Genomic DNA, 25,943 nt, shown 5'->3' with positions numbered 1-25,943 from the left:
TACCAACTTAGTCTTATCAACATAATTTTGAGCCAGGATCATTTCTAATGACCTTTTAATTGATTCCCATGTTTCTAATTCTTTGTCTTCCTTGGTAGCAGAACCCAAGTTTTTATTTGGGAAAGCAATGAACTTGCTCAAATGCTATCTATTCCTGGCCTCCTTTGTGGTTGAGAGTTGGCCAATGAGTTGCAAGGGGAAGTGTGGTACAGGACATCTGGGAAGTTTCCTAGAATAGAACTAACATGATAGGAGGCATGTTCTATTTGTCCTTCTTCCTCTTCCATGCTTCCTGGAATGTAATTGTCATGGCTACATTTTCAGTTTTCATCTCTGACTATGAGGTGACTTGTTAAGAATGGGGAAGTAGTCCTACCCAGTTTTTCTCAGTGGGTAGAGCATTGGCCTGCAGACTGAAGTGTCCCAGGTTCGATTCTGGTCAATGGCACATACCTCAGCTGCAGGTTTGATTCCTTACGTGGTCTCACATTGATGTTTCTCTTTCTCTCATTCTCCCCCTCTCTTCCACTCTCTCTAAAAAAAATCAATGGAAAAATATATTTGGGTGAGGATTAACCAAGAATCCGCCCCCCCCAACCCCCCCCAAACAAATGAACAAATAAACAAGAAAGAATGTGAAGTAGAAGAATGAAAAAACCCAGGTCCTGATGACTTTGGAGTTGCTATAGTGTCATGGCAACTGGGACTGCTTGCCTTTGAAGTTACGTTTTGTGATAGAAAAACAAGCCTTCCTGTGTTTAAGTCATTGGTATTTGACTTTTATGCTATATACTAAAATATCCTTGAATAATTTATTTTCTATGTCCTTTAAAAATATGTCATAGCTTGTTACTTCTTTCCTCAACCCCACCCCATGGCTTCTCATCTCACTAGAAATAAAGTCTCAAGTCCTCACCATTAACAAACCTCTGATCCTTTCATTGACCTTGTCTTCCTCATTTACTCTGCTCCAGCTTTTCTGTGAATATACCAAGAACACACTTGCCTCAGGGCTTTTGCACATATTGTCCTATGCCTGGAATATCTCCCTACAAATATTCATGTGGTTGGCTCACCTATTTAATTCATGAGAAAATGTCAGCTTACCAGAGAGGCCTTGTTTGGCCACCTTTACTAAAATTTTATTTTGCTTTTCTTTTCTTAACAGCACCTATCACCATATGACATAGTATGAACTTGTTTGTTTAAAATCGGTTTCCTCTGCTAGAACAAGATAAGAAAGGCAAAGGACTTCACTAGTTTATTCATTACTGTCTCTTTAGTGTCTAGGACAGTGCCTGACACATAATGAGGACTCAAAGAATATGTGTTAATGGTTGAATAAATGGACAAAGAGGTGCAGGTCTGGATGAAATTTAAGAAATATAATTTTTAAACTATTGCTCTCTTAAATATCACTTTCCCTAGCTAATTTATTTTCACTGTCTTTAGTTATTCTGACTGATATATATTATACTAGACGCCTGGTGTACAAAATTCATGCATGTGGGGTATCCCTCAGCCCGGCCTGCACCCTCTCGCAATCTGGGAATGCTGGCTCCTAACCACTCACCAGCCTGCCTGCCTGATTGCCCCTAACCACTCTGCATGCCTGCCTGATCGGCCCTAACCCTTCTGCTTGCCTGCCTGATTGCCCTTAACTGCTCGCCTGCCTGCCTGATTGCTCCTAACCACTCTGCCTGCCAGCCTGCTTGCTTCCAACTGCTGCCCCCACCAGCCTTATTGCCCCCAACTACCTCCCCCCATGACGGCCTGATCTCCCCCAACTGCCCCCACTGCCAGCCTGATCTTCCCCAACTGCCCCCCACTGCCGGCCTGCTCGCCCCAACTGCTCCCCCAACTGCTCCCCCTCCCCCCCGCTGGCCTGCTCTCCCCCAACTGCCCCCCTCCCGCCCCCGCCGGCCTGATCACCCGAAATTGCCCTTCCCTCCTGGCCTGATCACCCCTAACCACCTCTGCCTCGGCTCCGCCACCATGGCTTTGTCTGGAAGGATGTCCAGAAGATCTCCCGGTCTAATTAGCATATTACCCTTTTATTAGTATAGATATTTACATCATACCCATACATATATACATACATATACCTATGTGTAAATGTATGTCATTAGGAGTTGTTAGGACTATAAAATCGATTGGTAAGTAATTCAAGTGTCTCGTTGATATAGCACAGCCTTAAACCTCTAATGTTTTCTCTTGGTCTATAATATGTGTGAAAGTACGTGAAGGATAATAAAAAGCTATCCAAGTATAGGACTAAACCATTATTCTCCTCCTCATCAACAGCAAGTCACTCTCTCAATGTTTATTACTGTCTATCCTTTTCATACCCATTCATAGTATCAGAAAAATAGTTGAGTGGGATTTTCTTTATTTTTCTGATACCCTGCATAGGCTGAGATAAAGCATGGAAAATTTCAAGCCAAAAAAACCCCCACTTTCTTAAAAAAATTTTACCAAACAAAATATAAAGTATTATTAGTGGAAGTACTTTCAGTCATTTTCACAATATTATACAGAGTGCTTTCTAAATGAAGAGTGTACACAGTTTGGAAAGATTAGTATGAAATAAAAGTGAAAATAGATCACCTAAGAATGACATTTAGGACTGCTTCATGAAAACATTGCATCCTCTATATTATTTTGCCATTCATGGAAGCCAGCATTCTAATGTCTAGAGGACCAGGCTCCTATACCAGAAAAACCAACACTTGTGCATATGGCCCTCAAGAGTCTTGGACTCTCTGTGCTGTACTTATATTTTCATCTGTAAAATAGAATTGACACTTTTTCTTACAAGAACAACTTATATAGTAGAAAGGATTATAAATTTCTTTGAGGCAATTGGGAATGGTACCAGAGACAAGGTTTTCTCCATTATTTATGATGCTACATACACTGATCTTTGAACTTTATTGAAAAAATGGGCAGGTTATTTTGTGACCATAATAAAAGCTTTGACTATATATATTATTTTGTCCTAATTAGCAAAATATGAAGAACTTTTATTTACTTACCATTTCTACTTCTTCCCTCCATTTCTCCTCGCTCCTTTTTTTAAAAGTTGTTTTTTAGGGGGTACTGTTAAACACAAAAGAGAATTAACCCAATCAATTAATACTAATGAGCTGGGTTGGAAATAGGCACATTGCCTTGATTTAGTTAATTATATTTTTCGTTCTTTTATGTTAAGATGCCCAACGGCCATAGGCATCACTGAATTAAAATTTATTATTTTATTCCAAGTAATTATGATAAGCCATAATAACAAAGAAGGCATGTTGCCCTCATGTCAGAGACATTATGCATCCTGGGCTTGTGGCTGCAGTTGGGGAAGCATTCATATTTTCATAATGAAGCAATGAATCTCTATTCGGGTGGTCAAGCAACTTGACATGAAGTGGTCTAGAGATAATGATTAAGAAAGGGCCAATTAGGGGAGCATAAACCCTAGAAACGCCTCTTCCCTTGGTGCTGGGCTTTCAAAAGGAAGGCATTTTGTAGTTTCTTATTACTTACAATGCCATCACTTTAAAATACTTCACAGAAACTTGTTCCCCGTCTCTATTGCTGCTTAATGGTGTACTGGTTTCCTTTAATGTGATTTTCTATTTCTTGGTCTACTGGTGTACACCAAAGCACTTAAATGCGTGGCAGGCTTTTGAGTCAGAAAGAACTGAGTCTGAATCTGGGCTCTGTCCCTTACCTTCCTGTGACCTTGGGCAAGGTCGCATAAACCTCGGGTTTCGCCTCATTAGGGTCATGCCTCTTATAATGACAGCAATAGTAACCAAGATGGCTAACATTTATTGTTTGCTATTGTGTGGCAAGCTACAATGTATTGTCCAACTCATATGGATGTTTTGAGTATTAAATGAGGCAATATTTATAAAGCTCTTAGCATAGGACCTGTTCCAGAGTAAGCACTTGATATATGTTAGTTTTTGTTTTTTTTTCTGACTGATGGGCACAACAGAAGAGATGGCTGGCTATCAGGCCTAAGTTGCAATTTTATTTACAGATAGTGGCTGCTTCTGTATACAAAGCTAACTGGGTTACTGAAAGAATTAGCTGGGTAATGAAGTCCTTGGATTGCTTTTTGCCTCTGTTATCTTCAAAATGCATATTGAAGTATTTTTCTTTCTGTGGCAAGAGAAGGAAGAACCCAGAGGAGGAAGTAGCTGAGTCTATCCATTGGCTTGCCTCCGTTCATTCTCCTTGCTATTTTGGCTCAGTGGAAATGTGTTTCTCGGTGCTGTTTGGAATATGGTCACATTTTCTCCAATTTTTATTTTAGTTTTGAGGACACAGATCTTGTTAGTCTGTTATTTTTAGGATTTCAGTGGCATACAAATGTGTATTCTTGGCTTGTGGAGATGAGGTATCTTCTCTTGACCCACTCCCAAATTCCATGTAGAATTTCTTCATCCTTGGAAAGGGCTTGAGGAATTCAGAGTGAGGTATTTTTAAAAATACACTTTGATTGATTTTAGAGGGAGAGGAAGGGAGAGAGAGAAATAGAAACATTGATGAGAGAGAAACATTGATTGGCGGCCTCCTGCAGGACCCCTACTGGGGGTCGAACCGGAAACTGGAGCATGTGCCCTGATTGGGAATCTAACTGAACCACAACCTCACAGTGCATGGGATGACGCTCAACCAACTGAGCCACACCAGCCAGGGCCAGAGTGAGGTATTAAGTGCTGTGCCCAGCATAGCCATTTTGATCCAATAGATTATACACATGGTCCCTTCCAGTCAGCACTCAATCAGCCCCAGTTTCAGTAGGTGCATGCTTCACTTTGCAATGAGCTGGGTGTGCTATGAGATAGGACTTCCCTAGAACATTATGTGTGGTTGCTCTGTGCATCAGGTCTGTGTGAGTCTCTGGGCAGATTACCCTATGCCTATAGGTATAAGACTTAACAGATACCAGTGTGGATTTAAAGGAAACCCATCTAAAGGCAGGCTGGAGTTTTGATAAAAAATGAAATATTCTACATTAATATTGTCATGCTCAACATGTCTTGTGGGCTGGTCAAATTTGTCACAAATAAGCAAGTTAAAATAATTTATCTGCAAGTGGGCTATGAAAGGAGATTGAGTGGCTTCCTCTCTCAGCTGAACCACAGCTACCCTTCAAGGCAGGAGATGGGATGATTACTCGTATGTACAGACAATGTAACAAGGTTGACTCATTGCAGTTTGGTCAGTGAACTTGGGGCCTGAGTTCATATTTGAGGCAGCTACACTCTCTCCTGTGGCTTTGGGCAAGACTCTGGTCCTCAGATCAATGCACAAAATGGAAATGATGTTGACTCTCTTCCCTCTATAGGAAGAGAGTGGCTTGTATGAAACTCTACAGATGTTAATGTATTTGTGCAATCCTGTGGAGGAAGTACAGTAAAGGAGTTAGTAAACTTTCTTATGTTTTCAAGCCTGGTGCTTCAGAAGGGGCTGGGCAATAATCTAAGGAGAAGCCTGACCAAGAAGTTAGCATCCATAAGAATTAACCTGAGTTTTTTGAAATCTACCCTTAATCCTTTTACCTTGTGTATCTCTATGTGTCAGTTTTTTCTTGGTGACAAGTTACTGTTAATTATTTTATGAGAGGTGATTTTTGCCTATGTCCAAAGCTAAGTGTATCATTGATAGAATTTTTAATCAGCTAAGAACTTGAATAATTTTTATATCAATTATTTATAAATTTAATATTAGGGTGTGCTTTTTCCTTCACTCTATCTTTTTTGGCAAGGTGCAAATTTGGCTACAAGCTTAAGAAAGCAGGAGCCAGGTCTGCTTTTGCTTACCTTTCCATTGCCAGGACCATTATATCTCTAGGCACATGGCAAATATTCAAATAATTATTGAATGAATAAACCAATGAATGAATTTCTGACCTGAAGAGGCAGATAAATGTTAGCTATAAATTTCTCTATGATCAGAGTCCTTCCTGGTATCCTCAAATGTTAGTGGATTGGTTCAGATGGTGACCAATTTCATTTACTATTTGTGTATCAGGAGATCAGAGACAAAAGCTTTGTAATGTGGGGAACAGTTGACTCTGAAACCCCTTATTTTTCTCAATCCCAGGCAATGACTTCCATTATTTACCTCCAGAGAACAGTCCCAGACACACTTGATTAGCCTTAAATGAAAGATAAGCCATTGCTGTAAGAAGGAACATGCTTTCAAATAGATGGGCAGGCAGACATTAAACAATTTAGGTATTAGACAATTTACAGTTTTATGTCTTGACAACTTCGATATTGTAACATGAAAAATGCTAATGAGAAGGACTAGTTCCTTCCTAGCTCAGAAGCTATAGTATTTTCAGTAATGAAAGATAAATGTTCAAACTTCCTTACTTAAAACCCTTCACTGGCTCTCCAGTAGCCTTTCAGATCAAGTCTACATGGTAAGCTCCTTAATATGGCTTATAGGTCCTTTAGGACTTGGTCTCTACTTACCTCTCTGCCTCATTTGTTGATTAATGATTCCCACATACATTTTATCTAGACTGGGAGTGGAGCTAGATATCTGGGATACTTTTGTATCTGGGATTCTTGGGCAGATTAAAATATATTGGAGAATGAGCATTTTATTACTTTATTTCTTATGTACTATAATATTCTCGTGGGGAGTAGGAGGAATTATCATTTTCTAAATACATAAGTACTGTTAGGACACAACTATTATCTTTCATTTCTAAAACATTATGCTATTAGCAAAATCATGTTTATACTATACAGAGAATAATTATATTTGGAACCTTTCGAAGAAAGACCTGGCTCCTGTTTTCTTAAGCTTTCGAATAAATTGCTCAGGGAAGTATATCAAATTGTAGGGCTGGTTAAAAATGTGATTTGGTCAATGCTAATTGAACTTGGATAAAGAAAATGAAGGAGATTATTTGAATGAATGAGAAACTTGGTAGCCAGAGAGATTTCTACCTGCCAGATACAGACTTTGGAGAAAAGACAATTTTGTTGTTTTTTAGTTTCTTGTTTTGTCTATCCTGCCTCTCCCTACAAATACTAGCTTTCTTTCTGAAGGTCTTAAGTGAATTTCTAGAAATCCATGGAACAACTAAGGGCCTTGAGCACTTACATGCCAGAAGTTTTGTTGCTAAAAGGCAGTAATGGTTTTCTGGAGGTGGAGAGGAAATCAAGGTTTAGTTAAACAGTAACTAATAACAATAGTTTTTAAAAATATATATTTTATTAATTCTTTACAGAGTGGAAGGGAGAGGGAGAGAGAGTTAGAAACATTTATGAGAGAGAAACATCAATCAGCTGCCTCCTACACACCCCCTACTGGGGATGTGCCTGCAACCAAGGTGCATGTCCTTGATCGGAATCGAACCTGGGACCCTTGAGTCCGCAGGCCGACGCTTTATCCACTGAGCCAAACCAGTTAGGGCTAATAACAATAGTTTTAATGACAAAGACATTTACTTATATATCAGTATTTGAGTTTCTTTTAATATTTCTTTTAGTTTCTCTTCCACAAATATGTTTACACTTGGTAATTGGTATAGAGTTAATTCCTTTATAAGGTTCACTTACTGAGCTTCATGTTTTATAGAAAAAGTAAAAGGTTGAGTCATAACCTTCATCTTCTCTCTCAGTTATCTGTAAAGTTGGCTAATTCACTAAAACTAGGGTATTTCTATTCACCTGTAGTAGTTAAACTCCACGGTGACCTGGACGCGGAGACTGCCTTTTTTATGCTTTTAGCTTGGCTCCTAGCAGAAGGGCTGGAAAACAACAGTAACTGTTGGTTGAATGGTGAAGTGAATTAATCTGTAATTCCAGCCTTGCATTCCTCAACCTGTGAGCTGGTAGCAAACTTCACAAGACTATGGACACCTATAGCAATCACTTAATTTACCAAGAGCCGTGATTCTCAAAGTGTGTTCCCCATCAGCAGCAGCAGCAGCATCAAAGGACTTGCTAGGAAGGCACATTTTTGGGCCCCACAGTAAACCTCTCTGAGGGTTTACCAAGTTCAATTAGCATTGACCCAATCACAGTTTTGACCAGCCCTACAATTTGATATACTTCTTTGAGCAATCTCTTTATTCAAAAGGTGTTTTAAGACCTTGAGGTGGTGTGGATGGGTGCTCAAGTTTGAGTCCCCACTAGCCTAAAACAATAAAAGGAACTGGAAGTCAATTAACTAGGAAGTGTAGCCAGCCCAGCTACACTTTTCCCAAAGGCTATGCGACCCTTTGCAAAGAACAGTGGAAACTTGGCTGGAGACCCTGGATGGGCCTCTCCTGAGCCTGGCATTCTCCGTTCCCCGCAGCTCTCTCTCCTGCCAGGGAAATCTGAGCTGATGAAAACGGTTCTCCCAACTGCTATTGTTTGTGGCTCAGATTCAGTGCTTTTATTTCAGATCTGTTTTTTTCCTCTACATTGCCCATTTGACTGCAGTGCCAGGCTAATTAAGGAATTAGCATGTGGCATCCATTCCGGGAGGTGTGCGGTTCTTTTCCTGCATTCGGGGAGAACATTTTTGCAAACACTTTCTAGTTCATATTTTCTTTTTTTAATCAGGCAGAGACATTACAATTAAAATACCGTTAAAGTGATTCTGGCAAGTATTGCAATAAGCATGTTTTTTAATTAAAGAGAGAACAGGGGGGATGCGTAAGCAGCATCAGCTAAAGGGGGAAATTTCATTCGATATCTATTTTAATTGAAATGAAGAAAATAATCAGGAAAAGCAGCAGCAGCAGCAGCCGCCGCCTGTGCCTGTGTGTGTGGCTCCCAGGTTGTTAGGTGTAGGTGTTCTGTGCTTGATTAATTAGTAGCCGGCCAGAGAGTCCATTCCCTTTGCCCCCAATCCTTAAAGCCTGATTTATGCCTCACATCCCCCATGAATATGTGAGGGCTCAGGCATCTATTTCCCGAGCTGCTAGTGGATAGGATTATGGACCGTGCACTGAGCTCTTGGGGGCTCTCGTTTGCCAGCCAAATTGATTTTCCGCCTCTCTGGCCGGGGACAAGCCCACCTCGAAGGCTTCCAGGCTCTGCTCCAGTGGATCAGGCACAAGTCTAATCCGGATCTTGCCAACAAAGGAAGCTCTGTGCATCCCCATCACGATGCAGGCTTCGGGCTGTGACTGCCTTCCCTAAATGCCACTCTTCTCCCCTCTTCCTCACCTCCTCCTGACGCTCACTTCCACAGCAGCACCGTGCTGTAGGGTACAGCAGTGTACCCCAACTGTGTCCAGATCACTCCACCAGGCAGAGTAGTGTCCATCCATCTTGAAGGAATGGTGATCTATAATTCCCCAGAGAAAGAAATTCCACAGTCTCCCCTATCTATTAAAGTATGAATGACCAGAAAGGTAACCAGATACAGGCTTTTAAACTTTTAAAGGAATTATTTAGGGTTGACACAAAAAAGCTGAATGGAGGCTATTCGATTTAGATAATTTACATCTAAAATTTTAGGTTTGGCAAACTTTGGGCAAATGAAACATCTAGTTTGGGATGAAGATTGATCTATTAATTGGGGTCCTCAGATCCCTCCCTGGCTTTGCCTTCACTGACCGCTGGATTTCCCATTGTTTAAAACTGGAGCTCCCTTTCCTTGGTTCATTTTATCCGCTGGCATTGGTGTCCGCACGAAGCATACTCTTGGCATGCACCCTTTCTCTCCTGAGCCTCCTGAAAATGACATTAAGGGTTTGCCGCCTTCGTCTATCAGCTCCACAGTTCTTAGAGTTCTTCCTGCTGTCTATGTCTGTACAGCCTTTTGATTCTTCTTCTAATTCACCCAACTCTTTGACTCACATTCAAGCATCTGCTACTTCTTTTCCATATTCTAGTCTTTAAATATTAGTATTTGACAACTTATTCCCCTTATCCCTGTCCTGCTCTCTGCATATTCTCCTAGGGAGACCTCATTCACTTCTATAACTTCAACTCCTATTATTCAACAGGATTTAATTAGCACTTACTAAGTTTCCCACATGCCAGGCACTGTTCTAGGTAGAGCAGCTATAGCTGTGAACAAAAAAGGCAAAAATCTTGCTCTCATGGAGTTTATTTCTATAGGGAAATCAGTCAAGTAAGCAAATGATATATATATATTTTTGTTAGTTTTTCTGGGCAGCATGGAGAAACATGCAGCAGGAAAGGTGGAGAGATAGTTTGGTGGTGGTTGGGAGATTTGCACGCAGTGAGGGCAGGGGAATAAGAAGGTAGTGCAGCAGGAGGGTGTGACCCAGGGGATAGTAGAGAGAGAGAGTGGGCCAGAGAGAGGACCATCCCTGTGGGGTTGGGTAGGCTTTCAGTGAGTGTGGTGGGAGCATTGGAGACTTTGTACAAAGTAGCGACATAAGATTTACACAAATAAAAATCACACTGGGTGCTGATTTAAGAGCAGAGTCTGGGGTGGGGGCAAGGGCAGAAGCAAGGAGCTAAGCGAGGGGGTTGTTATAATACTCCGAGGATGAGATGAGAGTGACTCAGACCCCAGAAACAGACATGTGCATGGTGAGAAATGGTTGGATCAGGAATATTGAAGAAAGAATGCGCACAATTTCCTGAAAGATTGGTCTTAAAGTGAGAGGGAGTGAAAGTTGACTGTAGAGTTTTCAGACTGAGCACTTGAATGGATGGAGTTGCCAGTTATGGAGATGGTAAGGACTGTGAGCAGGCCTGTGTGGCAAGACAAGAAGGTCATGTTTTGGATATACTACGTTGAGAAGCCAATAAGACATCTAAGTAGAGATGCTGAGTAGGCAGTTGGGTATATGAGTCTCCATCCGAGGGCATTGGTGGGCTTTGGAGATACAGATTTGGGAGTCATCAGCAATGAGCATATAATGATATTTAAAACGTCAAAAAAAGATCAGACAACCAAGGTTGATAAGAAAAATAGTCAAGGGACTGAGTCATGGGGAGCTCCAAGTGTCAGCATTTGAGATAATCAAGAATCAGGTAGAGGAGGCTGGGGGAAGGCGTGGGAGGTAGGAGGAAAACTTGGAGGCACAGTGCTAGGCAAGTGAGGGGAAGGAGTTTCAAGAAAGGTGTAACCAAGTGTGTCCAATGCTGCTGGCCACTCAGGGAAGGTGAGGAATGAGCATAAGCTTTGGACTCAGCAATGTGGTTGCAGTTCTGGTGAAATAGTCAGGCAAGGCCCAAACTCAGTATGTTTCAAGAGAATGGAGGGGAAAAATTGAAGATATAAAGTATAGCCATCTCTTTTAAAGAGTCTTATTATTGTATGGTAAAATATTTATACTCCACATTTTTCTGTAAGGGAGAAAATAGCTAAAACTGTGTTATTTGTTTTTCTTAAAAAGCACACACACACACACACAACAAATGTTTCTGTGGTATTACATAGGATGGCTAATTGTAGGGTGAGGCAAAAGCAGGTTTTGATGTATGTTGCAAACATTAGGTAGCTGCTAAAAGTCTTCTTTATTTGCCTTTAAAAGAAATAAGAAAGAGGTTTAATGGAAAGAAGTGATTACATGTAAAAAGTTGTGTTCATTTATTTATTTTAGAGGGGAAGTAACAATAATGATGGTTGATTGATTTTTATAAAATTACCCAAGGTCACTTGTGGTACATACTTAGCTTTCATGAACAATCATAACAAGCAATTTAAGGGTCACAGCCAAAGGCTGATTTCAGCCTTGCTCTTTATTTCAGCTTTCAGAAATGGAGCCGAGTTCCATCAAGTGGAGAACTCGAGTCCCCCCACTTTACTCCCGTCCTCCAGTGACTCGCCTTCAAAGCAGTCCCTTGTGTATTTGTTTTAAGCTAATGAAAGTGTGATGATGAAACACCTGGGCCCTGGCACAGCGCTAGATTAAGACTAAACTTTACATTCTTTCACACCAAGGAGCTTTCACCTTGGTTATCACTTATAATTATTTTAATAAAAATAGCTGAATTCCTTATCAAATCTCTTCTGAACTTACCTCGATTTCTTTATACTGTCACCGATAAAGTGAGGAGGGAATTCTTTGTAGCACAGAATAACGATGATCATATTAATTAATTCGTCCTGTTTATCATACTGTTGCCAGCACAAATCATTCATTTTCTTTGGGCTGAGCTTTTCTCCCTTCATTAACGTCATTCTTAATTCCCGTGACATTTTAAAACGACTCTCTATTTGTTTCAGTGTGTTTAATATTTTGCTTGATGGTACAAGGGATAAAGCCCAGGTTTATATATTTACCCACTAATCCTTGTAATCTGTCTCAAATCCTTTTTGGAATGAGGCAAGGTATATCTACATTAACAAAATGAAAATAAAGCATATATAAACAAGCCATAGGCAAATTTACTTAGGCTAACACATGTTTTTCCTTAAGTGTAACTCTGATAACAAACCTAATTAATAAAAGAGCTACCTGGGAGTGTTTGTGGAAGTGGATAGGACATGAGTGTCTCTGTCAGGTGGTCTCAGGTGCTAAAGCTTCCTCTGCCAGTTCTGGACTGAAAGAGGAATTACAGCCTCTCTGGCAGCCCACCCAGTTCTGTGAAATAGGGAGGGTGATATTGACCTCATAGTCTTATTTTGAAGGTCATTTCAGACAACATATCTAAAGATTTTGGTACATGGTAGGCTCTTAATAAATGTTAGATCCCTTGCTTTCCCTGTGGTTTTATTTGAATCATTGCCTGTGCATGTAGTATCTCTTTTGATCAAAATTCGAAGTTCACTACAGCAGAGGTGATGTCAGGAAAACATGGGTTTTGTGTTTCTATCAATGTCCAACACACACCTGACTGCGTTCTTACAAATGTACTAGTAGATGTCAGATGTTCCAGAGCTAGAGTGAATGCATGCATCTACTCTCCACTTCACCGATCAGAGAAGAGACCGTCCTTAGGCCCTGAATAGGACAGGTTTGGGAACTGAATAATCCTCCGAGGCCCAGCAGCTTTTTAAAAATACATATTTTATTGATTTTTTACAGAGAGGAAGGGAGAAGGATAGAGAGTTAGAAACATCGATGAGAGAGAAATATCAATCAGCTGCCTCCTCACACCTCCTACTGGGGATGTGCCCGCAACCAAGGTACATGCCCTTGACTGGAATCGTACCTGGGACCTTTCAGTCCACAGGCTGACGCTCTATCCACTGAGCCAAACTGGTTAGGGCCAAGCCCCAGCAATTTTATGGGGCTCCCTGAGGGTCATTCAGAGGCCAACGGCGGAGTCAGGACAGGAACCTCGATTCCATACCCTGCCTCTACCATTTGCTGATCAAGTTCAGTTCAGATTTCATGACTATTTATGACTGAGGAGTCCTGCCATGCAAATCCTTGGTCCACCAGTTGAGGATAATTAGCTGGGACATTAATGAAATGTGGCTGTGAGCAAAAATGGTTTTAGTAAACATAAGAAAATGACCTGTGCCACAGGTCACATTTTTCCCCTCTTGTTCACAGCAGGATTCATTATTATTACTGCATTTCTGATGATTATTCTTGTCATCGTCATGACAATGAGAAGGAAAATTAAGTCAAAATTCCAAGTTGGTCGTTGGAAAGTCTGGGAAGCAGGGTGGTACCACTGTAACATTAAGCCTATGGATCACCAAAGGATAGTTTCTTGCTTCGTGGATAATTTGCCTTAGAGTATGTAAGCTCTATGTTCCATATTTGAAAGGAAAAGTCAGGATTACCAGCAATGGGATGTTGGAAGGATGTGGTCTAGTGGTACTAGCATGATGGAGCAATTGTGGAAATAGAGCAGTAATGGCAATAGTGGGGGAAGTAAAGGTGCGTGTGATGATAGGAGTAGACACCAAACCACTGTATTATTTAACAGGATCTGAACCAAGACTAGGGACCAACAATGGTCCCTTGAAAGCATCATTTCAAGAAATCTCGCTGTAATTTTCTGAGGGAAGAACTGTACATTTTACAGACAGAGAAACTGAATACCTACGTGGGGTGTGTGGTTCTAAATTGTGAAAAGAAGGAACACTTTAAGAAGCTGAGTCTAAGCAAACATCCCATGGCTGTTTTACATATGGAGTGTGGTATGGGCTTTAGGATTGAAGACTAGAAGGGCTGGTGAAAGGGGCTGAGGGAAGCTGGAGAAGAATGTTAGACAGAAAATTGGGGAAGAAGAGGCCTCTCCAGTTGACTATTGGGGAAAATGTCTATTGATCACTATCTGTGGACTAATGGGAGTAAACATTAGTGAGTAAGTGACTGAAGGCATCTTAATCTTATTCTTCTCTCTATCACATTCCTCCAGTACATATTTAGGAAACAACAGCAATTTAACTCAGTAATGTGGCACTTTGGATTTAGGACTTTGGCAGATGAAGAATGCCTTCCCTTCACTGGCCCTCACCAGGACCTTCCTTGTTATAACAGGAATCTGTATTTTGAGCAATTTCTGACACCAGGCTCTCTCCACATCCTTTGCCTATCTTTAGCTCAGTAAGACAATGTATGGACTTATAAATTAAATGTAATAACATCCTTTCTGAGAAAATGGGAGTGAGTGTGTGTGTTTGTCCATAAAGGATTACATTCAGGTACAAACCAGATTTTCTAAAAAAGGTAAAATCATTTATTGATTTACTCAACAGTGATATATTAAGTGCTAATTACCTATTGGTCACTGTTCTAGACACTAGGGATATAGACGTGAGCAAAGCAGATAAATGTTCTCATGAAGCATGCATTCCTGTGGGGGGAGGGCAGACATTAAACATGTTAAGTGTTCTGAAGAAAAATATATTTGGGTCAGAGGTAAGGGCATTCTATCTTACATAGACTGGAGAGGAAGGCCGTAGTGAGACGTTAACCCTTGAATAGAGACAAGGGGGAATGAGGCACATGGGTATCTGCGGAAGAACATTCCAGGTGCAGGAAGAACATATGCACAAGCCTGACTTGTTAAAGAACCAACAAGCAGGCCAGTGTGTTTGCAATAGATGAGTCGGAAAGTGAGTTTTATTTATTTATTTTTTTTATTTTTATTTTTTTCTTTTTTTAAATTTCTTTATTGATTAAGGTGTCACATATTTGTCCTCATCCCCCCATTCCCATCCCACCCCTCTCCCCACGCATGCCCCAATCCCCTGTTGAACTTAACCGTTGGATAGGCTTATATGCATGCATACAGGTCCTTTGGTTGAACTCTCCCCCTCCCCCCACCCTCCCCCTACCCTCCCCTATCCTCCCTCTGAGGCCCGATAGTCCGATCAATGCCTCCTTGCTTCTGGTTCTGTTCTTGTTCCTCAGTCTATGTTGTTCATCATTTCCCCTAGATGAGCGAGATCATATGTCACTAGATATATACTAATAAGAACTGAATGTGAGACGAGCAATAATAGTTATGCTGACAGGCAAATGAATCAATCTGTAGCGAGCTTCCCCCTGGACCAACAGTTCTTTTGAGACCCAATTTCAATGTCCAGTAGTTCCTTATGTGTACATGTCAGCACTGACCCCTCAGTTCTGGATGGTGGACAAATGGTGGTAATGGAGGTCCGACTCCCTCTGGTTTGGTCTCGGCCGAACCCAGGGGCACGGCGTCACCCGGACTAAGGGGCACGTGGCCTCACCCATACCCAAGGGGCGCGTGGTCTCACCCGGGCCTGGGACCCAGCCTCACCCGGATGGATCCAGGGGCGCACGGCCTCACCCGGACCCAGGATCTGGCTTCACCCGTACCCAGGGACGCTTGGCCTCTCCCAGACCCAGGGGCACATGGCCTCACCCGGGCCTAGGTGCACGAGGCCTCATCCGGATCCAGGGACACATGGTCGCACCCGGACCCAGGGACGCTTGGCCTCTCCCAGACCCAGGGCCACTTGGGCTCACCCGGGGCTAGGTGTACGAGGCCTCACCTGGATCCAGGGACACATGGTCGCACCCGGACCCAGGGACGCTTGGCCTCTCCCAGACCCAGGGCCACTTGGGCTCACCCGGGCCTAGGTGCACGAGGCCTCATCCGGATCCAGGGACACATGGTCGCACCCGGATCCAGGGACGCTTGGCCTCTCCCAGACCCAGGGCCACTTGGGCTCACCCGGGCCTAGGTGCACGCGGCCTCACCCGGATCCAGGGACACATGGTCTCACCCGGACCCAGGGATGCTTGGCCTCTCCCAGACCCAGGGCCACTTGGGCTCACCCGGGCCTAGGTGCACGAGGCCTCACCCGGATCCAGGGACACATGGTCGCACCCGGACCCAGGGACGCTTGGCCTCTCCCAGACCCAGGGCCACTTGGGCTCACCCGGGCCTAGGTGCACGAGGCCTCACCCGGATCCAGGGACACATGGTCTCACCCGGACCCAGGGATGCTTGGCCTCTCCCAGACCCAGGGCCACTTGGGCTCACCCGGGCCTAGGTGCACGAGGCCTCACCCGGATCCAGGGACACATGGTCTCACCCGGACCGAGGGACGCTTGGCCTCTCCCAGACCCAGGGCCACTTGGGCTCACCCGGGCCTAGGTGCACAAGGCCTCACCCGGATCCTGGGACACATGGTCTCACCCGGACCCAGGGACGCTTGGCCTCTCCCAGACCCAGGGCCACTTGGGCTCACCCGGGCCTAGGTGCACGAGGCCTCACCCGGATCCAGGGACACATGGTCTCACCCGGATCCAGGGACGCTTGGCCTCTCCCAGACCCAGGGCCACTTGGGCTCACCCGGGCCTAGGTGCACGAGGCCTCACCCGGATCCTGGGACACATGGTCTCACCCGGACCCAGGGACGCTTGGCCTCTCCCAGACCCAGGGCCACTTGGGCTCACCCGGGCCTAGGTGCACGAGGCCTCATCCGGATCCAGGGACACATGGTCGCACCCGGACCCAGGGACGCTTGGCCTCTCCCAGACCCAGGGGCACGTGGCCTCACCCGGGCCTAGGTGCACGATGCCTCACCCGGATCCAGGGACACATGGTCTCACCCAGACCCAGGGCCACTTGGGCTCACCCGGGCCTAGGTGCACGAGGCCTCACCCGGATCCAGGGACACATGGTCTCACCCGGACCCAGGGACGCTTGGCCTCTCCCAGACCCAGGGGCACGTGGCCTCACCCGGGCCTAGGTGCACGAGGCCTCATCCGGCTCCAGGGACACATGGTCGCACCCGGACCCAGGGACGCTTGGCCTCTCCCAGACCCAGGGCCACTTGGGCTCACCTGGGTCTAGGTGCACGCGGCCTCACCCGGATCCAGGGACACATGGTCTCACCCGGACCCAGGGACGCTTGGCCTCTCAGACCCCGGGGCACGTGACCTCACCCATGCCTAGGTGCACGAGGTCTCACCCGGATCCAGGGACACACGGTCTCACCCGGACCCAGGGACGCCTGGCCTCCCCCAGACCCAGGGGCACGTGGCCTCACCCGGGCCTAGGCGCACGAGGCCTCACCCGGATCCAGGGACACACGGTCTCACCCGGACCCAGGGACGCCTGGCCTCCCCCAGACCCAGGGGCACGCGGGCCCACCCGGGCCTACGTGCACGAGGCCCCACCCGGATCCAGGGACACATGGTCTCGCCCGGACCTAGGGGTGCGTGGCCTCTCTCAGACCCAGGGGCACGTGGCCTCACCTGGACCTAGGTGCACGAAGCCACCCGGACCCAGGGGCGCGTTACCTCTCTCAGATCCCTGGTCGCGTGGTCTCACCCGGATCCAGGGGCTCACGGCCTCACCCGTACTCGGGACCCAGCCTTACCCGGATCCAGGGGCCCACGGCCTCACCCGGACCCAGGGTTCAGATTCGCCCGGACCCAGGGGCACATGGCCTCACCCGAACCCGGAATCCAGCTTCACCTGGACCCAGGGGCGCGTGGCCTCACCCAAACCCAGGGGCGTGAGGCCTCACCTAGACCCAGAGGCGTGTGACCACATCTGAGCCCAGAGGCTCGCAGGCTCGCCTGGACTCGGGTCTCAGCGGGGTTTCGTCTTCTTGATCTCAATTCCTGTTGGTCAATTTCCTCTCAGCAATTCCTTCGGTCATTTTCTCAGAGCTCCAGGGCGGCTGCCGCAGAACTCGTTGGGCGGCGGGCTCGGCAAGGCTCCGGTGTGCCCGGTGCCCGGCGGTGGGCTGGTCCGGTGTCGCTGCGTCGGCCCTTGGGTCTGCAACGGTGGCCAGTCGCTGAGCGTGCGCACCTGGCCACTTCGGGGCATTGAGATTCTTGAAGGACTCGGAGGTCAGCAAGCACGGAGTCTCCCACCCCATGTCTCCCAGGGGCTCGTCTGTCCGTGCTCGGCAGCGAGTGGAGCCGTCCCCTCAGCCGGAGACCGCCGGGGGAACTGCGCCGAGCACGTTCCAGGCCACCATTGTGTCGCCTGAGCCATAGTTCTTAAAGTGTGGACTTTGGGTCACCGGCATCAGCATCATCCTGCGTACCCCTCTCTTTTATTCTAGTTGTAGAGCATCTGCTCAGCCAGCCCCCCGGTCTTTCTGGCTGGTGTCTGCTCTGCTCTCCCGTCGTAGTCTCAATATTGTTGTGGTAGGCAACGATCAGGCTGCCGCCCTATGTCTCCATCTTGGTCCTCCTTTGTACAGTTAAGTCTTGATTGTTGTTGGTGTCACTGGGAGGAATTGTCCTCCAGGCCAATTGGCCGTGAGGACCCTCTTTGTCCATATAGGAAGAGTTGCTGTGCAGGAGACATGTTTGTGGGCCGGGTCTTGATGCAGCAATGCCTTGGCGCTCACTGAGTCTGCCTCTAGAATGCCTCCCTTATGCAATTGATTGAAATCTGGTGTCATCTCCCACCAACCACTAGATGCCCTCGTTTCTGGGTCTCCAATGCAGTGTGGGTCAGCCACTACCTGAGGCACTCAGCAGGAAAAAGCTTCTGCTCAGCTTGGCTGGGGCGGAGCTACAGGGTGGAGCCTACAACCTTGGCTTCCTGTCAGTCCCGCCCTATGAGGCTCCTGTGTCTGTGTCCCTCTGTACTCCTTGCAAACACCTCTGAGAGAAACGCGCCCTGGAGTTTCGCCCACTGCCAAACAGTCCAGTCCCTCCCCTAATGAATCTGGACTCCCAGATTCTCGCCTGGAACTGGGTTTCAGTGCAGTTGGAACTGGGTCTCAGCGCAGTCTGGTGTCCCTGTCTCCTTCCCAGCAGGGCCACCCAGTGGCGCAGGCAAAAGTCCGTCCTCTGCGCACCTTCCAGTGCGCGCGTCTGGAGCCGCCGCTTCTCTGTGCCTCCGCCACCACAGCCCAAATTCATTCCCCCAGCGTGCGCCTGGCTTCCCAGGGTTTCGTCCGGAACTGGGGTTCAGTGCAGTCGGAACTGGGGTTCAGCACGGTCCTGAGCTTATGTCTCCTTCCCGCTAGGGCAGTTCAGTGGCGCAGGCAACAGTCCGTCCTTTGCGCCCCTTCCCGTGCGCGCCTCTGGAGCTCTGCCTTCCGCTGCTCCTCTGTGCCTGCGCCCCACAGCCCAGATTCATTCCCCCAGCCTGCGCCTGGCTTCCCAGGGTTTCGCTCGGAACTGGCGCTCAGTGCAGTCGGAGCCGGCGCTTAGCGCACTCCGGAGCCTTTATCTCCTTCCTGCCAGTGAACGCCGGCCAGGCCGTCAGCCGCCCCTTCCTCTCCGGCTCCATCCTCCCCGCAGGCGCGCGTGCTCGTGTCTCCGCCCGTTTCTCCATACCTCAGGCTTTTACGGCTCCCCCGATTGTCCCCGTGGCCTTCTCCTTCCCCCCAGCTGTGGGCATTTCAGTCCGCCAGCTCTCCTGTGGTTCTGGACGATGTCCGTTCTGACCTCTAGTTGTGCCTTTGAAATTGTTGTGCCCGGCTGCAGGTTAGGTGTTTCACCTATGCCGCCATCTTGGTTTCTCCGGAAAGTGAGTTTTAAAAGATGGTGATGTGGGGGTATCAGAGATGGGGTGGCAAATCAAAAGGGGCTTTTTGTAGCCCAATGTAAGGACTTTGATTTATTCTGAGTGAGATGGAAAGTTACTATGGGGTTCAGAAAAGAAGACCCAGGTGTTCCCAATATAAAGTCGCAACCCTGACCACTTTGTTAGAGGATAGAAGAGTCTAGTGTAGTGTTTTTGCAAACCACTTACAAAGTGGGAGATAGATTTAATAGCTCATTCAGGTTAAAGTGTTTAATTATTAATTATTTTGACAATATTGAAAAAATTCTGCTTAAAATATAAATATTTTAAATCCTTTTAAAGTAAAGTATTAAAATAATGGAAGTATGTTTTAATATCCTAAGTGTTTATTCCCATGATATACAAATGATTTTATTATAAAACTGGAGGCCCGGTGCACAAATTTGTGTACCAGTGGGGTCCCTCAGCCTGGCCTGTGGGATTGGGCTGAAACTGGCTCTCCGACATCCCCTGAGAGGTCCCTCCCTGATTGCAAGAGGGCACAGGCCAGGCCGAGGGACCCCACTGGTGCACAATTGGGGCTTGGGAGGAACATGCATGATCAGGGCTGGGGAGGGACATGGGAGGTTGGTCAGCTGGGGAGGGACCATGGGAGGGCTCCATGGCATGTCCAGCCTGTCTCACACAGTCCCGATCGGCCAGGCCCCAGAAGCAAGCTCACCTACTGGTCGGAGTGTCTTCCCCCTGGTGGTTAGTGCACGTTAGTCATAGTGAGCGGTTGAGTGGCCTTAGCATATCATTAGCATATTACGCTTTGATTGGGTGAACGGCCAACTGGATGACTGGACACTTAGCATATTAGGCTTTTATTATATAGGATAACATTCCTATTTTACAGAAAATTTCAATATTAGAACAAAATAATATCAATATCAGTTAAGGTTGTTTGATTTGCAACTGTCATTTTAAAAAGCATAAATATTGTATAGTTTCACTTATATGTGGGATCTAAAATGCAAAATAAACAAAATAAAACAGAAACAAAGTCATAGAAAATTCATAGGAAATTCAAACTCATAGGAAAGAGGAAAAGAATTAAGAAGAACAAAAACAAATAGATAGATAAAGGAAATTTTTTGAGAAGGTATTGGGTAGCTTACAGAATTGATGGGAAGTGTGGAAAATCAGGTGTAGAAGTAATAGCATCCAGGGAGTTTTGGAGGGGCTTGGCAGATGGGGGGCTCAGAAGTAGGAACTCTTTTTGGGCTCATTAGGTATCACCACTAGAATTACTGAGGTCTAAACATTTCCAGTCATCTCTTCCCTTTTGCTCCAGATTTCCTTTTGAAGTCTGGGTACATGACTCAGGCTAAGGTAGGATAGGACACCACAACTGACAGTCCCACTCAACTCTTTTCTATAGAGCAGAGCAAATCCTTTAGGAAATTAGAGTCTATTATGAAAAGTACAGTGGTTGTTGGTCAGCTAAAATGTTACACATGTCATGATGGTAACCCTAATTACACTTCCTTTTACCACAGTTCTTATAATTTTGACACATTTTCTTCTATTCCTATTTCCTGTTCACTTATTGCCCAGTTTCTTTTTAACTGATTTTTTTAAAAAATCCTCACCTGAGGATATTTTTTTCCATTGATTTTCAGAGCAAGTGGAAGGGAGGAGGGGAAGAGATAGATAGATAGATAGAAACATCAATATGAGAGAGACACATCTCTCACATTGATTGGTTGCCTCCTGCACATGCCCTGACTGGGCCGGGGATGGAGCCTACAACCAAGGCACATGCCCTTGACAAGGAATCGAACCCAGGACCCTTTGGTGTGTGGGCCGATGCTCTAACCACTGAGATACCCTGGCAGGGCTTTAACTGAATTTTTATATGCTGCTTTTATCTGCTGCTAAATGGTTAAAATGATGACTTTCTCATGACTTATTTAACCAGTCCTAAGTTGCTGGACATTTAGGCTATTGTTTTTTAAAATAATATAAATAAAGGAGCAATGAATAGTGATAACTAATTTAAACTGGCTTAATAATACAGTGCTTCTGGGTCTGGGTGTTTGATCCACTCAATTGTGCTTCTACAAGAGAATATAAACACAGAGGATTTCATCAAACATTGGAATTGTCAACAAGATTGACAAGCTTCTTTTTTGGTTATTAGGAGGCACTCTGATTTTCATGGATCAAGGAACCATTGAGCTCAGGGCACACTCCATCCTTGTTTCTGATGGTGGAGAGCTCCGGATTGGATCTGAGGACAAGCCCTTCCAAGGCCAAGCTGTGATCACACTGTATGGGAGTTCCCACTCTACCCCCTTTTTTCCATATGGAGTCAAGTTCCTGGCTGTGAGGAATGGAACTCTTTCCCTGCATGGTGAGTGGGACAGCTGACCAGAGGAAATGCAGTAGGGCTTTGTCTAGCCAATGTGGGGGCAATGGGGAAAATTATTCAACTACTTATAATCTTTGGTTGTTAGTTGCTGAAGCGACAAAGTTAGAATGCGGGCACTATTTCCTTAAGTGAGAAATATTAACTGTCATGATTCCTGTGGCAGAGGACACTATGATTCTCCATTATTTGCTCCCCTTTCTGTAAGAGAATGATACACCTCTTCCCACGGCCAGATGGCTTTCAGTGCCTTCCTTGTGTGGAGCACTCTTCCCTGTCCCACTGAGAGTGGCCTTAGCCATGGACTTGCTTCCATCAATGGAATGTGAGTGGATATGATGTACTGCAAGGGCCAAGGAGAAGTTTTAAGAGCTGTTGCAATGCTTTGCCCTTTGTTCTCTGTTTGAGAATAGCCTGTCCTCAGCGTAGGACTCTGAACAATGACAACCAGGACACAGCTGCAAATGACCTGCTCTCATGTACGTGAGTGAGGAACAAACCTTGGTTGTCATAAGCCACTGAGATTTGTGTTTGTAATTGCAGCCTAATGTAGTGAAAACCAACTGACACAATTACTTCACATACACTGATGGCTGTACACACTGATGGCGTCACAGACTAAATGGAGACAATTTCATTTTGTTATAGTTGTGGCTGAACCTCCTGGTGGTTCAGTTAGAGTTTCTCTTCGATTTTTGGTTCAAATGGGTTGGGTATTTCTGGGAGAAAACAGGGATTAGGCTGCAGTGTGTTCCTGCTCCTATTTTATTTGCCGCCTTCTCCTCCTCCTCCTCCTCCTCTTCCTCCTCCTCCTCCTCCTCCTCCTCTTCCTCCTCCTCCTCTTCCTCCTCCTCCTCCTCCTTCTTCTTCAGATTTTTACTTTTATTTTTAAAAATTTATCTTGTTGAAAGTTATATAGATGTACCTGTTTTTTCCCCATTGACCCCTTCTAGCCCACCACTGGCTGGGCTTATTTGCCTTCTGATCATCTATTACCACTTTGAAACATGAACATTTTTATTTTCCTTGAGATTCAGGATATTACTGGCAGTGCCAGGAAAATTCTTAATATCAACTGGAAAACATAAATATTAAATAATGAGTTTTAATTATCTTTCAGTGGATACTTATATACTTTGGGTTACATAGCATGAGCCAAAGGCAGATGAAAAATATGATCTCCAGATAGTGACCAGTCTCTAGGAAACATGATCTTGTCTGCATTGGCATTTCTGGGCTGGCATAACCAAATAAGACCCCACTGTCTGTCATGGAATAATAATTCTAGACATGGGCATTTAGCTATGCTGAGGAGTCTGCCATTTTGTTCTGTCAAGCCCTGTCTATTACAGTGAGCCTCAATCATTGTCTCAAAGGCTTCCTTGGAGAGGAAGCAAAATCAATATTTTTTGTTAAGTATCCACTAAGTGTTGACTATGGATCAGCCAGAGTGCTAGGCATTGGGGATAAATTTTATCAGGTTTGAAAAACCCATAGATACCTCGATAGACATTCAATATAAGGAGGACTTTTCTCTCCTATCTTTATCAACAAGCGCTTACATTAATCTTGTAGCCCAAGATCCATGAGGGTCTTTTATCTATTCACACATCAGCCACAGTCTTCAGATGTTTGCTTTAGTCCAATAGCTACTTAGGAAACCCACCCAATGTTTTGCTGTTTGCCACTGAGAAAACATAGCTGGAGGAGAAGAGGGCACATCACTGTTTCTACCAGCCCATAGACCATCTGAAGGCTCTTGAATCCTAATAGGGATTCTCTGGTTTGAGAGCCACTGTCTATGATGCATATGACAAAATTCTTGCTAGAAATGGAATTCAAATGGAAAAGAGTGAAAACTCTCCTAATTCTTTTACCCTGTCTTTTTTTCTTTTTTACCCCAACCCTTTTCATTTTCACATACTATTATGAAGGGTCAGTGAAAGAGTTAATAAATACACTTTTTGTGCCTGTATTTTAAATGTACCCTGTGCTCCTAAGCCTTTATGTTTAAAAAGATGTCAAGTTAAGAAATCCCGAGTGTTGCCAAAACCGGTTTGGCTCAGTGGGATAGAGCGTTGGTCTGTGGACTGAAAGGTCCCAGGTTCGATTCCGGTCAAGGGCATGTACATTGGTTGCGGGCACATCCCCGGTAGGGGGTGTGCAGGAGGCAGCTGGTCGATGTTTCTCTCTCATCGATATTTCTAGCTCTCTATCCCTCTCCCTTCCTCTCTGTAAAAAATCAATAAAATATATTTAAAAAAAAAAAGAAATCCCGAGTGTCATTACTTACAATCAATAGGGGACAATTGAAGCTAAGTACATGCTTTTAATATGTTTTGAGATTCTGAAAGTTAAAAAAAAAAATGTTGCTTCTTGAGCCTTGTGATGTTACAGGATATTGAGAGTGTAGACATCTCTTCCTCTGCTCCCCTGTTTCCGTCTTCTCCCCTGCTCTTCCACCTCTCCCCTGCTCTTCCACCTCTCCCCTGCTTTTCCACCTCTCCCCTGCTCTTCCACCTCTCCCCATAACTCCCAGCCCCCACCTTCCCTGTAGGTTATTCCCAGGGTTAGGTTGTCATCAACAACTGTTTTCCCCAAAGCCCTCCCAATATAGGAGTGATGGGGATCTCTCCCAAGCCATAGAGCTTGCACACTGGACGCAGGCGAAATCAAGCTGTTTTCCACTCTGACATGATGCTGCCGCATCTCACTCATTTGAAAGACATGTGAAGTGGGAAAGATCTAACCACTGGGTGAGAGGGATTCCCTTTGCGCAGTCTCAGTCAGAGAATCCAGTTCCAGACAGAACTCATCAATCCTCTCCCTGCGCCTTCCTCCTTCACCACCTGAGGTCTCAAACAGATTTCCCCTCCGGCATGGCGGTACATCATAGTTAAAATCATTACGTAATTTTGCTGGCCTTTTCCCAGGGCCAGAGGTGGGTCTGCTGACACTGGGGCTTTGGGGAGAAACTAATTTTCTTTGGCTGTCAAGTATGCAAAAACAGTGAGCGACTTGATTCACTGCTTGGCACCCAGCAGGTCCCTAATGACCAGGGTTCACTCAGCTTCCAGGCTGATGCAGTGAGGAGGTTCACCAACCTTAGTGCCTAGAAGACTCTTCTCCAGGAGGTTTTCCCAGTGCAGGTTTCCGGGTCTCATCCCCAGAGCCTGGCTCCAGTGGCCCGAGGGGGACCCAGGAATGTGCACGTCAGTGGAACCCTCGGATGATTTGAGTGGAGTATCCCACTGACTGCACGAGGAGAAGTGCTGTTTTTAGTGGTTAGCAGTTTTGGAATCAGAAATCAGTGCAGGTCTGCCGCTCATCAGCTGTGACCTTGTGCAAATTAATCTCACCAAAAGCAGGAAAACACAATCTTCCCCCCATAGACGTACTGCTTGTGAACTGCTCCGAAGCATCAGGTCCTTGCTAACACTCAAGCAGTGTTAGCCACGGCTATTTTGATTATATTCTTTTTCTTTGATTATATTCTTTTTCTTATATCCCTATTTCTCCCAAAGCACTGAGTATCCAATGCTAATTATCTCATTTTCTTTTAGAGGGGCGAGGGAGGGGCCTCTCTTTCAAAATTTGGCACGAGGCGAGTTCTGCCTAGAGATTTCTCTCCTTGTTAATGTCTGTCTACTTTTTTTTCAAAGCAAGAGAAGGATTTTAGCTTTGGAGATCATGAGGCAGCC

At 45.4% G+C, this 25,943-nt stretch overlaps 1 protein-coding gene across 1 annotated transcript in view; it reads left to right on the top strand.

Moving 5' to 3' along the window:
* The window catches only part of PKHD1 (PKHD1 ciliary IPT domain containing fibrocystin/polyductin), a 418,502-nt gene that overhangs the window by 135,306 nt on the left and 257,253 nt on the right, over positions 1 to 25,943 (top strand). The window contains exon 36 of the mRNA XM_008157496.3: positions 22,015 to 22,227. Coding sequence (XP_008155718.2) covers positions 22,015 to 22,227 — 213 coding nt within the window. The remainder of the gene's footprint in view (positions 1 to 22,014; positions 22,228 to 25,943) is intronic.

The sequence above is a fragment of the Eptesicus fuscus genome, chromosome 10 (assembly GCF_027574615.1).
Source record: "Eptesicus fuscus isolate TK198812 chromosome 10, DD_ASM_mEF_20220401, whole genome shotgun sequence".
NCBI lineage: Eukaryota > Metazoa > Chordata > Mammalia > Chiroptera > Vespertilionidae > Eptesicus > Eptesicus fuscus.
Note: the sequence above shows the minus strand (reverse complement) of the source record. Positions and strands in the feature narration are given on the sequence as shown.